The sequence below is a fragment of the Corylus avellana genome, chromosome ca10, assembly GCF_901000735.1.
Source record: "Corylus avellana chromosome ca10, CavTom2PMs-1.0".
Taxonomy (NCBI): domain Eukaryota; kingdom Viridiplantae; phylum Streptophyta; class Magnoliopsida; order Fagales; family Betulaceae; genus Corylus; species Corylus avellana.
Window position 1 is genome coordinate 4,531,145 of NC_081550.1, and position 14,469 is coordinate 4,545,613.

The following is a 14,469-nucleotide window of genomic DNA, read 5'->3' on the forward strand; positions in this document are numbered from 1 at the left end:
AATCTCCCTTGCCCGCTTCTCCCTCTTAACCTCCTTCATTGCCTTCGACAGGGATGCTTTTGTATCTGCAAGTTCTTTACCAAGCTTCTTGTTCAATCTCTCTGTCTGTCTTCTTAGCTTCTTCTCAACCTCAAGCTCTTCTGCCATGCATGCTATGGCATCAAGAATCCTATCTCTTTCCTTCATCTTCCAGGCTGCCTTTTCTTCTGCAAAATGTTTCATGAGGTACTCAATCTCATTACGGTTAGACCTTTGTTCGCGGATCAACTGGTCCACCTGGTTGCGTGCTCGATCGAGCTCGATTCGCAGGGCCGAGAGCACCGATATTCCTGATGAAGTCTGCTCTTGAAGACCCCAAACATGATTCAGAACTTTTAGAAGCTCCTTAGATGTGTTTAGGCCATTGCTGACCTCTTTTAAACGGGTTTGGATTCCAGCTGAACATTTACGGTGAGTCTTCCCCAGAGAATGGCTTTCCATCTGCATTTGTGAAGCATATCCTTCTTACTAACAACAATCAAAGACTATTCATCCTAACATGTTATCAAGATTCAATACATATACCTCACAAATAACAAATATTGAAAGTAAGCTCTAAAATGTCACACATGTCAACATAATCAGAGAAAATTATAGAGAAAAAAAGCTTTAGAAATTGAAATGGTGGTGATACCAACTATTTCCTCTCTCTCTCTCTCTCTCTCTCTCTCTTTCTCTCTGCGGCTACTTTTTTCACTTCACCAGGAAAACGGTTGAAAATGACAATGCGGAGATCTGTTCAAATGGACCACTCTTAAGGAAAAAGTTTGGAGACTGACTTTGATATCTCTGTCACTTTCGTATTTATTTTCTCCAAAAAAAAAAAAAAAACAAAGAAAAAAAAAGGGCTTTTCAAAATGACACCCAACATGTCATAAATGAACAGTGTTGGTCTACCTCGATCAAACTAGCATGGCTGGTGGAGTCCAATCCTGCCAAACAATAGTCAGTCAGCTGGAGCTTGTGAGAAATGGCGGATATTCTTCTCTGCTGACTACCTCCTCCAGATCGCTCCATCCTCTGCAGAGTTTCCACAAATAGGTAAACAACAAAAGTTACTTCAATGCAACCACCGTTAAACTTCCCCAACTAATGCATTTACAAGATCCAATTGAATGGGAGAGAAAAAGAAATTAAATGCAAATCTTAATGCCAATTCCTAAATCTAAAAATCAAAGTCCAAAAGTGAAACGAAATCAACCTCTGAAATAGGACTACGACATGGATCTGACAACTGGTGGGACAATTTAGCCGCTCTCTCTCGGCTTGTAACTTCTTTCTTATGATTCTTCTCTTGCAGGGAAGGAACCTCGTTGATTTCCCACAAGGTGGCCGCCAGTTTCCTCGCGGACACCGACACTTCCTTCCCTCTGCCACCGCCACCTTTAGAAGCCGGAAGCTTGGGAAATTCTGCGTTTTCCATAGCCAACGAAGGCGATCTCGATCTCGATCTCGCGCTTGTCTTCCACGTCGGCACCTGCGTGCTCGACCCGCCTCGCTTCCCGACCAGAATCGCCCGCTTGAATCGGTATTTACGCACCAACGAAGACGACGACGACGACGAACAGCCTCGCTTTCTGATCTTGCACACCCTCCCTGTCTTTCCCTCCAAGTTGTGGTTTTGCCAAGACATTATAGGACAAAAAACAAAAAAAAACAAAATCGTACGAGAATGTTCACCGAGAATCTTGAAGACCCAATTGTGGGATTTTCAAGATTTTCAAGATTTGGGCTGCTATTAAAAGCTTCATGGAGGGTACATTGATGCTGATCCCTTTTATGTTTGGTAAGTTTGGGGCTGTTGGTCTTGAGTTTAGCAAAGAAAAGTGGCTGTCAAAGATTCTCCCTCTGGAGCATTCGGAAGTCTTTAAAAGATCTGATGACCTTTTAACAAGTGTCAAAATGGAATGTGGACTCGGATTTGATTGCAATGGAGGAACTTTCGCTTTGTTTCAGAAATCTTGAGAGGGAAAACACAGTGAAAAGCAGAGTGTGATGGAAAGAGAGAAAGAGATAGGTGGGGGAGGATGAGAGTCTCAGAAGCCTTCTTCTCTTCTATATACGTTCAACGTTGTTGGGTTGGTTTTAAAAGACGATAAGACGACGTGGCAGACACGTGAGCCAAAGTGCAATCAATCAGGGACGTGCATGTGATCCATGGAATTGGACGGTCAGAATCTTGACTAGGTTCTGCGTATTTTTTCTTCTTAATTAATTAATTATTTATTTATTTTGTCATGGTTTATTAATTTATTAATCCCCCTAATCTGTCACCTGGAATGTTCTTTTGGTTTTCGCCACCGCATATCTTGCAGTATTTTAATTAATAACTTGATTATTCACAAATTGGAAGAACCCCACGTTCCCATTACAACTTTACAAGGGTGAGGGAAACAGCATGGATCATACAAGTACAACGTTGAATTGTAAGAGTTTTAATGCTTTTGATTCTTCTATTAATGAGATAAGAATAATTTTCCTTAAAAAAAAAAAGAACGTTAAATTGTAAAAATCAGGCAATAGAAATCAATTCATTTGTGTGCGTTACGAGACATGAACATAAGATTAAACAAATTACATTCGTCAACTTTAACTCTTTAATTTTGTACTAAGAAATTCCTTATAATTTATTTTAAATTTTAAATTTTTAAATTCAGAAATCTCAATCATTTATCTCATTTAATCGTCTAAAATAAATCATATTTCATAATTTAATAAGAAAATTATTCTCACGTTGAATTTGCATGTCGTATAACGTGCCAGGCCTTATTTTGGTAGAAAAAAAAATATATACAAATAGAGACATAATTAAGTTTCACTGTATTCATTGGTAGCCTGACAGGGATTCGGTACCAAAGCATTTATTATCGTTAAATGATACCTAACAATACGTTGAAAAAGGAAGAAGAAGAAAAAAGGACCAAAGTATATATATTGTTAATTAACTTTTTGAGTGATGAATTGGGCCAACCCGTTTTCATCTTTCTTAAACTTTAATTGCCGGGTCAAGTATGATTGCATAATGATTTAAAAGCTGAAAAGAATTATTCAAACTACATATTATAATATATACAGGAAGTTGTCTCCTAGCCTATATCATATCATGGTAACTCCAAGCATACAGTCAATTGTTGTCTTAAAACAAGAACAAAACAAAAACAATTAAGTACTGATACATACTTGGACAGATGTTTCATCTTTCTAATTTGGTCTCATGAGTTGCATTAATTCATAATTACATTTAGATTTGGAACTTTTTTTTTTTTTTGGTAAGTCGAACAGCATATTCTCGATTGAAAAACAAAAAGCAGTAAATTCGACGATACATCTTATATAAATATTTTAAGATTCATTTTAGATAAAATAGAGAGGATTCATTTTATGATTTAAAGTAAATTTCATATACGTAATAGTATATATGTTGCCACGCATTTAAAATTTTAATGACGTGACACCATATATACTATTAGATACAATTTATACAACAAAACAAAATATTGACCATAATGACATGACACCGTGTCATAAAACATATATAATTAGATCTAATATTTTGTGTCCTTTCAAAATCATGGTTTAACCCTATGATGTAACACCCCACTCGAACAAGTAGCAATTGAAAATAAATCAACACAATTTAACAATTAGGAGAAGCAAGATTAGGGCAAAAAAATGTGTAGGGTCTATGATTAAGGAGAGATTAGGCATGATGAGATTGGAATGTAAAGAAACAAAGTTTAAAACACGTAGGAAAATTTGGATAAGGTTTCGCATTCAAATGACTCGAGTCATGTTCAGACAAGACAACTCATTCGAACGAGACAACACGTTTGAATGCTATTTGAATGTGCCACGTCTTAAATAATTTTAAACTCCTGTTCGAACGAGACACAAACCGTTCAAACACAAACATTCCTCCATGCGACTTAGATACATTCAAAATACAGAAACATGAAGGCTAGGGCTTAAAAACCCTAGCCAACCTTTTGCCCTCATTTCACACTCATCCTCTAGAGAGAGAAAGAAGAAAAGAGAAAAAAAAGGAGGAGAAATGTAACTTGGAATATCCTTGGAGCTCAAGGGGTAAGAATCTTAAACCTTTCTCTTGTTTTCATTATTGTGTGTGCATTTCTTATGTTTGGTTGTGATTATTTCCAAAATGTAGTATGTGAGTGGTTACTACTTATAGTGGTTGGGTAGAATTTTTTTTTTTTTTTTTTTTTTAAAAAAAAAAAACCAAATTTTTGACACATCTTTCGTTCCATAATCTAGGTTATTTTATCAGAGGCGTTCATAAAAGCTCATCTATATATTTAGAGATTTGACTTGCTAATAATTTGAACCGTTCTTACAAACGGAGGCTACAAGGTTCACCTGCTCGAAAACAACTTGTCCACCCACCCAAAACGAGTCCCTCTCAACGTCCTCCATCTTACAAATTATGGGTTTGGAGGAGTCTTAAAGTAGGGAGTAAATAAAAGTGGACCATCTTAGTGGATGCCCAATGAATCTCACTCCTTTAACTCAATCAATCAATCTCTTAGCACGAGGTGGGGCCATTGAAACCAGCTCAATCTTAGGGATTGGTTGGGGGTATCTCGTATCATCGCTGGATTTGGAACTTTTCCATAGAAACACCCACGTCCTGCTACATCCAGGCCCTACCACCTGCAATTCTTTTCCATTTGGTCACATGATCCTCCCCCTTTGCCCTTAAAAAATACACACAGAAATAGGGTGATCCATGGGCCACCCATCGTATTCAGTGTTGTTGCATTCTCTTGGATTCATGGTGGTCCATGGATCACTTGGATTTTGAGCCCTAAACAAACCCCTCAATTTCATAGCTTCTATTCAATGCATATCAAACTGAAAATGAAAAAGGCTATGAGGAGAAAAAAAAGTTGTAGTCTTCCAGCCCCAGGTGCTCTAAAAGTGTGGTTTTAATATCTAAGTGAATGATTGAATTGTTTAAACTGTTGAGAGGTGTGGGAACCTAATTCTAATATAATTTACTCCCTATTTCAATTAAAATATTTTTTATACTGTTTAATTTCGCCCGTGATTGAAATATGTCACGTATTGTTTGATCCCACAAGTGAGAAAAAATGTTAACTTTTGGAAGAATTGATGTTACATACAACAACATATAGTGCATGTAATGATATTTAGTATCTTGTTATACGACTGTCATACAATTTGATAACGTAGTAGTGAAAATTAATTCTTGGACCAGCATTTGTAAAAATAAATAAATAAACTCAATTATATAACAGTTTACTAAATAATATTATTAATTCGTTTTATTGTTAAACATAATTCTAACTGATCATTTCAATAGATGTCCAAAGTGTTCAAACTCTATCTAGATCTAATTTCTACTGTGTGGTTCTCGAGTATGCCAATGCATGTGTGTACTAGACACATGTTTTTTATTTTCTCATGCAGACTTTAGATTCTTACTTTTATTTTTGAGGGACTGCTTTCGAAAAAAACGTTTTGAAATTTTATTTTTCGTTATAATTAGGATGGTAATTCATATTTGCATGTTGAATTCGAGTCGTATCAAGACATATATATAAGGTTATATAGGTTAACCATACCACGACCCATTTAATTAAACGGGTCAAATTCTTAAACTATAATTCGCTCATTGTGTGTCGAATTTGTGAGTTGTGTTAAAAATTGTCAGCCGTAAATGTCGCGTATCAAGTTCAGGTCATGATAAGACATGGGTAAAAGACAATATAAATCAACCTTAACTTGACCCATTTAATTAAACGATCAAACTCACCAATTCTAAATCACTGATTTCGTGTTCGATTCGTCAAATTTGTGGGTTTTGATTACACTCGGGTTTAATAAGCAAATGTTTGTCCTCCTTCCTATTTCTTTGGCGTTCAAAGTAAAGCATTGTTTTGGTTGATCATTCATTGATGCCTCAATCATCCTTCTCCGTTCATAAATCCTTTTGAAAGGCACAAAAGCAGTAAAATTGTTTGAAGAATTCAAATGAGAAGTGAGCGGGAATGGATTAATTGTTTTAGTAAAGGTGGAAAGAAGATGCATATTTATATATATATATATATAAATGGTAGAAACAAACAATAGACAGTTTTTCTTATGAACAGAGGGAAGAAAGGGAAAAGGTAGTTGAAATCATAAATAGATTAGACAGGTTTGGTGGGTACACAGAGAGAGAGACTTCAAAAGTACTCATCGGTCCTTCCCTTGAACCCAATTTGCCCAAAAGTAAGCACGACGAACAGTCCAAAGTGCCACGTAATCAACCACAACCTGCACACAAAACCCGATGGGTTAGATTTTTGTCAAATCAAGATAATTAATATCAATTTGGATTAGGTGTCGGAAGAAAACGATTTATATTTAATTTTTAATTTCCATAAAAAATTAAATAATAGTCGGCACAACATTGTGAGCCTTCAACCATAGTTCTAAAACAAAAATCTCCAGATAAGTTTCACAGCGGTCCCATGGTCTAGTGGTCAGGACATTGGACTCTGAATCCAGTAACCCGAGTTCAAATCTCGGTGGGACCTTTTTTTTGTTTTCTTCTTTTTACTTTTTTCTATTTTTGGTCATTAACCAGCTTTTGTTCCCAACTTCCAAAACACTACAGCATTCAAGCCCGACCCAGCTTGATCTAGCCAATACTGGGTCGGGCTTTAATTAGCACACGTTTGGTATCTAGGAATAGGCTCAGGAATGTTCGAGTTGGGCCAATCTAGCTGCCTCAAGCCCCAACCAGAAAAAGAAAAAGCACTTTCGAAGCAAACTCTTCCTTCCTTGTAATTTGAGATATTTAAGGCATCTTTAAGCTTGCGTTTGAGAGGGTCAAAAAGCTTAAAAATGGTTAAAAAACATTTTTGGCAAAAGTTATTTTTGACTTAAAAACTCTATTTTTCAAACATAATCTCAAATGACTTAAAAACTCTATTTTTCAAACATAATCTCAAACATGATCTTAAAAAGTTTTGGGTTTAGTTTCTTCAGCAAATTGGTAGCAAATACAAGTCTGCTCAGCAATTATCATTCAAAACTTGATCCGACATCCAACTAATTAATCGACTAGGACTCATCTTACAAATCAATCATTATATTTGCGAACTTATGTGGGGTCTACATAAGTTAATGGTGGACCATAAAAATTTATTGGTTCATCTATTATATTTATAGAAAAATATGAACAAAACATGAGAAACTTATTGATCCTTAGCATTTCTCTTTATATTTCTCCGAAATCATTGTTCCAGTGCACCAAACCTACCCTAAATTCCACATGGCACACTTGGAAATCAATTCTTATTCTTAAGAAAATTAATACAAGCATAGAATAGTACAAATAAAATAAATAAAAAATTAAACATAAAAAATGAAAGATTTCTATAAATTAAAAATTGGAAATATTTAAAACAGAAGTAAAATGGAATGGTACGGCTCACCAGAACTGAGAAGTGAGAGCAGGAGGGGTGGGGAAGTGGGCGAGCTCCGTTCCAATGCTTTCAAAGAAAAGCCCCGTCAAACTCTTGCCGTCGATTGCAGGAATGCTGGATGGCGCCAACCATCCGATTAACCCAAATCCAATTACATTCAGATCCGTGCGCAGCCAATCCCTCTCAAAACTTCCCCAAATAATACAACCCAACAAAAAGTCAACCATCATCATCATCATCAAGAAAAGCCAACGGTCTTGATCAGTTAAAACCAAATCAGATTCACCCCCACTACTACTTACCAAGTAAACTTTCCTCCCGATGCACCAGCCTGCCTCAGAGGATTCCTAACACCCACAGAAGACCTCACAAAACCTTCCAAAAAAAAAAAAAAAACTATATGTTTATACAATAAATAATAAGAATAATAATAATAATAACAATAATTATATATATATATATATAGCACCTGAAGTGAGGCGTGTGGTCTTAGCGGCGGAGAGCCGAGAAGGGGATGACAAGGACGAGGTGCCAAGGCCTACGACGGTTGAAGCGGTGGCAAAGGTTGCAGCCATTTTTAGTAGGAGGGTTTTGGTGAAGCTGAAGAGAGTGGGGTGCTCGGAAATGTAATTGCATGGTGGTAGCTAGCCATTGGCTTTGTGGATTGTGATGGAGATTTTGTGGAGATAGATTGCATGGATGGGCTGCAGTTCAATCACATTGTGCCACGTCGGAGTTCTATGGATAAAGTGGGGTCTGCGTTTGATCTTCATACTGAGATAATGAGGGGAATATTAAGCTCACATGCCAGCGTGGCCGTGACTACTTGTAGTTAGAGTAGGGTTGAAGATATTTTTTTGAAATACTTATTTATAAAGTACAAAAATTAAAAAGAAAAAAGAAAAAGAAAAAGAAAGGAATAGTGAACTTAATCTCATGAATTGTCACATTTTTTGTAATTTTCTTTAATGTCATCCGTTCCGTTAAATTCCAAAAAAATTTCCAAATACTCATTTTTTTAAAGAAAAAATATTTAAATTTTTTTGCAAAGGTTGAAGCATGATTATTTTTCCAAATACCGTTAAATTTTGACTAACAGCTTCATCTTTGCAATTTTATTTTTTTTCTTCCTAAAACAAATGGAGGTATTTTGGGAAAAGTTAACGGAGGATGAGATAACAAACAATTGAAAGATGAATACACTAAATTGAGAAAAATTAAATTTTAGATGAGACATTACAAAAGTGATGACAATTCGGAGTTTAAGTGAAATTTTCTCTACTATCTTTCATCTTGATGCTCGTCTTTTTGTACTGCGGTGTAGAGATCCTCAAGAGCTTCTACCACATTTTCGACAAGCAAAATTAAATCTCCTCTAAACACCACTGTATTTCTACATAACCATATCCGTAGGTGCAATTGTGGCTACCACTTTAATATTTTTCATTTCAAGCTTTTTCCAAAGGTCCCCTATCTTTGTTTTTCTTTTCTTTTCTTTTTTTTTTTCTTTTTTTTCTTTTTTCTTGTAAACCGACTTTCAATAAAAACCAGACAAACCAACAAACTACAACAAGGAAGTAAACAGAAAATTGCTTCAAAAAAAAAAAAACAAAAAAAAAACAAGGAAACAGAAAACTGAAATTAAGGGGGGAGGTGGATCTTTGCCAATGGGGAGAGATGATTGAGAAAAAAGTAAGTGGGAACGCAGCCAGAATGAGGTCTGACCATGGCCCAATACACGACATAATAAGCGCAGAAGTTGACATTTCTCTGTATTTTTCGAGTCTCCCAAGTGGAGGAGACTGGCCGGGATGAGAGAGACGGAATCAACAATGACATTTGCAGTCTCCCCTATCAACTACTAGAGAGAGTCTTCCCCCATCGATATCACATTTATTTAGTGCCTTAAAGGAAATCAGTGTCTACTATTCTAAATTCAATAGAGGTTGATATCTAATTAAAATAATTGCAGATTGTATTATAATTTCATAAAATTGCAAATAAATAAATAAATAAAAATCTATGTTTCTAGATAAGGCTATTTTGTTATTTTACTTTATGAAAGTTTCAACCAAAAGCCAATATATATTTCTCAATTGGACCAGTCTAATATTTCCCATTCATTTTTTTCTCCCATGGTCCAACTAGCTAGTTGCATGCTACAATCCGAAAAGTATCTCGTCTCACATCTTTTCTCTTAATTAGGGGCCACCTAGTCAATTCGAATAATAAATAAACAACATAAAATAAATTTTGAATGAGAAAATGTCGGATGATAACACAAATTAATGATATCTCATGTCATATTTACTCATTAGATCCCACAAAAATTCAGTGGTATATTCACCCGTTCACTGTACGGCCGGAGATAATTGAAAGATAATTAAGAGAATAATTTTTATCATTTCCCTTTTTGGAGAAATGCCACGTACCGCATATTTATTTTATAACTATTGCATAAGACTGATCTGAAAGTCTCAATCAATATTTATTTTTTAATATTGACTAATTCAAAAATTAATTGGGACTGCTATATCAACATTGTGAGATATTTGTACAATAAAATTAGATTTCATCTCAACATATTAATACTAGAAATTCTAAATTGTATCTATGGTATTGTAATCAGTGAACAACCTGGTCTTGTCTGATATATTTTATCAATGAAGAAGATTCTGTTAATACTAGAAATTAACAGACTCAATAGTGTCAATATTTCTTCTATAATTTCAAGAACCTTATTGAAAAAATGCTCAAATTTTTGGGTATAAAATGTTAACACGTAACATATATTTAGGGTGGACTAATTCAAAGTCCAATACCCTGGTAACAATTGTCCTGGATTAGACTCGAGAGTCATCACTATATATCCTTATCCTTTATCCAAATTAAGCATTAATCTGCTGATTTTGCAGTAATTAACTACATATTGAAAAGGATATATATTGTGACTCATTAACTAATGACTCGCATATATTAATGGGTCGTGATACAGACAATGCCGGCGTGCTAAACACGCCAGGCAAAATTTATTTATTTATTAAAATATTAAAAAAAAAAAAAAAATTTGCCCGGCGTACTCGGCACGCTGGCATTCTGTTTTACTTCACGCATATATTAATACATATCCTTTTCAATATGTTTTAATCAAATAATGCATGGATGTGTCTAACGAAGAAATAAACATGTACGTTTTAATTAATCAAGGGGCATGACGTTAAACAAGAAGAAGAAAGAAGAAAAATAAATTGTATGAAGTATGAAGTAAAATCAGATTTTTTTAAATTTTTTTTTTTTTCACAATATTTGATATTGGTTTAAGAAAATAATAAAAATTTATTATACTCTTTCTATCTAGAAATTCCAGTTCTATGCTTATAATTAATGGCTTGAAACTTAAACTTTCCCCTCGATCTACAAGAAAGACTAGTATTATTATTATACAACACTATTTTGATTAATATTTGGTAGTTGGAAGCAATAGGATTAATTCTAGGAAGTGTAATTATTATTTTTTTTTTTGTGAATTACTTTGAATGTGATTCGATTCAGGGTCGGTTGGGGTTTTCAATTTTAAAATGTAAAAAAAATTTTAAATTTAATTAAACATTTAGCAAAATTACAGTTTTACCTTTAAAATTGTAGTTTATCATCGAGCAGATTTTCTACGTATGGCATCTTCCAGTAAACTCAAATCCCTTTTACAGTCCAATCCACAATGAAATACTACAAATTAAATAAACTAATAAAATGGTTTATTAAATTAATGATACAATCAATGGTGAGAAAATCACCAAATGTCATCAAGATATATCTTACAATTACTGCATTAATGCATGCACTTAATAATCATTTTTCGTGAATAAATTTATTCAAATAATGAATATACTTTTTCTTTGCTGTACGTACGTACTGATATCAACTGTAATGACTGTAGAACTAACGGGTTTCCTTATCTGAACAAAACGAAGGACCAGAAGGCCACGAAAATGGTAACCCCAGTGAAAATGCATAACAAGTCCAAAGCCCTCTCGCTCTTCTGCCTTCTCTCCCTTCTCTCCCTCTTCATCTCCAAATACTCTTCGAACCTCTCTTTCCCTTCACCTCTCCTCTCCTTCTTTCTCTTCCCGGTTTCCATGGCGGCCTGCAAAATTACCAAACTGTCCCTTCCGTTCATATACTTCCCCTCCATGTCCTCCATCTGCAAGCTCACCTCCCTCACCTGCAGCTCCCCTCCCACCTTCCCCCCGCACGTGACCACCATCCCGCACTGCACCAACTCAGACGAAGTCGGGGTCATTTCGCCCGCCATGATCGTCGCGAACCGGAGCTGTATCTCGCCGGTCAACCAGTGCCGTTTCACCGACACGGGTCTCCGGCTGGACACATTCGCCGCGCAATTTCGGGCCGGGTCGATGACGATCCAGCTCAGGGTCAAGTTCTCCTCAAGGTGCTTCAGCCACGCTTCGCTCTCTCCGGCGTGTCGTATCGGCGTTCGAACGGATTCTTTCTCGTCGAGTAGGTCGACCCGGAAAGGCGAGCAGAGGAACCACTCGGTCTCGGCGTCGGACTCTTGGACTTTGGAGAAGATAAGCTCGTGCTTGTAGTGAATATCGACGGCGGATATTAGCTCCGACGGGAGAGATTGACGGTGGGAATTCTTCGGCGCCGGAGACCGGTGATCGAGGGCTGGAAATGAATCCGAGAAAAAGGAGCGGTGTCCGGATGGGAACGAGGAGATGACGTTGCAGACACGCGGGTGGTCGATAGAGGGCCACGTGGCGAAACAGATGTCCCGCCAGAGTTTTTCTTCGGTGGAGAGGGCGTGCAGTTGGGACGACGCGCACGCGACGGACGCGAGAGTGGGGCCGTCGAGTCGGGTGAGGATATGGGTCTGGATGATGTCGGGATGGACAGTCGAGATCGCGGTGCCACCGCCTTGATCGACGGTTGTGAGAGGCGCGGCTGTCGAACAAGAAGCCATAGCTGATAATTCTATTTCCAGAAATGCTTGTTTTGATTCTTTGTTTAAAGCAAACAGAGGATTTTATAGAGAGAGTCAAACTATGAAAAATAAAATGGTGTATGGATAGGAAGGAAACAGTCAAACCATGTAAGAGTCAACAATGGCTTCTACCAATTGTGCTTCAACCAACCCTTTTCTTTTCTTTTGTTATGAAACATCCACTTTTTTAAAAAAAAAATTAATTAATTAATTATTATTTGTTTATAATTAAGTAGGAAACATCCACTTAATTTCATGCAACGATATATAACTATCAGTTTGACTTTCTAAAATTAGGAAATAAAGATATCGAGTGGAAAATAAATATAGGCTCCGAATTTACTTATTGGATCCAATATTATATTACATGGAACTTAATTAGGCTATAGCCTATTAATCTATGAAGGGAAAACAGATCTAATCGAGTACTAAAGAAGAAGAAGAAGAAAAACAAATGAGGTAGGTGCACTAATATATATATATAAGTCGTTAGATATATATATATAATTTATTCAACATCATATCTTTATTACTAGCTAGAATCTTAGACCAAATTGCTTGAAATGAAAGGTTATAGGAGGCTATTTTTGACGATCATATAACCTTATTAAAGTAAGGCCTCTAGTCTTCTTTGGCTTAATTTCTGGAGTTTTTTTTGGGAGTTAAATGGTGGTCCTGCTAGATTAACGTTTTCAAAATGGCTTTTTCTACTCGATCAGGCTCAGGCTCAGGCCGGTAAGACAAAAAGTCGGTCGGGTTATCAATTAACTTGAGCCGCCTGCATGTGCATCCTATTATCAACTTTATTTTAGGAAGAAATTTTGTTATTATCATAATTAAAGTGACTTTAATTATCAGCTAATATATATATATATATGCGTGGGGCCAAGGATTTGGGATAGAGGCGACGAAAGATATCATGTTTATTAATGCTTGGCCACAAGGTTCAACGACACAAGCAAAAAGACAGATTTTTCATGTGACAAAATAGCTAGCCGTATATTGCATCACAAAAAATGACCATGTTCATGGATGTTTCTGTCATTAACATTGGCTGCTGTGACTATAATATTAATTAATGAGTTGATTTTATGTGACTCCCTTATCTCTTAATCGATGATTAATCTATTTGGAATCTTACTGCTGCCATGGAGAGTTAGATTGCTATGCCACGCATTATCATATCACATATATATCTCATGGCACTACCGACATAGGGTGTTAATAATTCATGTCTTTTAACGCATGAATAGTCTAAAATGGAGAATATTTATTTTATGGTATAAATTAAATTTTATACATCGGAGATAAAAGTCTTAAAAGAGTAGATATCAAGGGAGTCACCAATATTCTTCCACCCAAATCCAATGGTAGCCACCATGTATGGCCGGATCTTAGCGTCACCCACCATGTAAATAGGCCTAGAAACCCGTCTAGGTGTGTGTTTTCCGTTCAATTTCTCTTGGTTTCCTTTGATTATGCAATTTCGGAGAAAAAATTAGTTTTTTTTTTTTTTTTTTTGGTTAAATCTTTGATGTATGCTTGGTTGATGGGCTTTGAGATTGGTTGTGAGAATATGCATTCACTACAAAAAAAAATAATTTTTTTTTCACTGGAGTTTTCTGACGTGATGCTTCTAACGTGTGTTGAATGTCAGAGGCCTAGGTGTCAGGAAATTTTTTTTCCTGACGTGCTACTGTTTAGTACATCAGAATTTTCTGACGTGTCAATTTTGGCACATCAGAAATTTCCTGACGTGTCAAAATTGATACGTCAGGAAATTTAAAAATTAATTAAAAATAATAATAATTTTTTTTTAATTTTTTCAGGAATTTTTTTTTCAATTAAAAAATGTATTAATTTTTTTTTTTTTTTTTGTGTAATTTATTGAGTGGTGGTTTCTCTGCACCACTCGTTTCTCTGTAGAGAAGATTTTAGAACCACTAAAAAATTTTCTCCAAAATCTTTTCT

At 35.8% G+C, this 14,469-nt stretch overlaps 3 protein-coding genes and 1 non-coding gene across 4 annotated transcripts in view; 1 reads left to right on the forward strand and 3 right to left on the reverse strand.

The window, feature by feature from the left end:
- LOC132164434 (uncharacterized protein At5g41620) overlaps window positions 1–2,073 on the reverse strand; it is a gene marked incomplete in the record, with an annotated part of 2,638 nt that extends 565 nt beyond the window's left edge. The window contains 3 exon segments of the mRNA XM_059574946.1: window positions 1–480; window positions 937–1,059; window positions 1,241–2,073. Of these exon segments, the coding sequence (XP_059430929.1) occupies window positions 1–480; window positions 937–1,059; window positions 1,241–1,672 (1,035 nt within the window).
- A 4,104-nt stretch (window positions 2,074–6,177) lies between these two features.
- LOC132164106 (photosystem I subunit O) lies at window positions 6,178–8,131 on the reverse strand. Its single transcript, XM_059574526.1, has 4 exons — window positions 7,963–8,131; window positions 7,796–7,868; window positions 7,503–7,682; window positions 6,178–6,336 (listed from the first exon to the last, which is right to left on the reverse strand). Exons 1-4 carry the CDS (start codon window positions 8,066–8,068, stop codon window positions 6,246–6,248), a joined length of 450 nt encoding a protein of 149 aa, XP_059430509.1. The 5' UTR covers window positions 8,069–8,131; the 3' UTR covers window positions 6,178–6,245.
- TRNAQ-CUG (transfer RNA glutamine (anticodon CUG)) lies at window positions 6,528–6,599 on the forward strand. Its single transcript has one exon. It is a non-coding gene; the product is annotated as a tRNA-Gln (tRNA).
- Window positions 8,132–11,231: 3,100 nt separating the features above from the next.
- LOC132164452 (F-box protein At2g27310) lies at window positions 11,232–12,576 on the reverse strand. Its single transcript, XM_059574968.1, has one exon. It carries the CDS (start codon window positions 12,475–12,477, stop codon window positions 11,446–11,448), a length of 1,032 nt encoding a protein of 343 aa, XP_059430951.1. The 5' UTR covers window positions 12,478–12,576; the 3' UTR covers window positions 11,232–11,445.
- Between the last annotated feature and the right edge of the window lie 1,893 nt (window positions 12,577–14,469).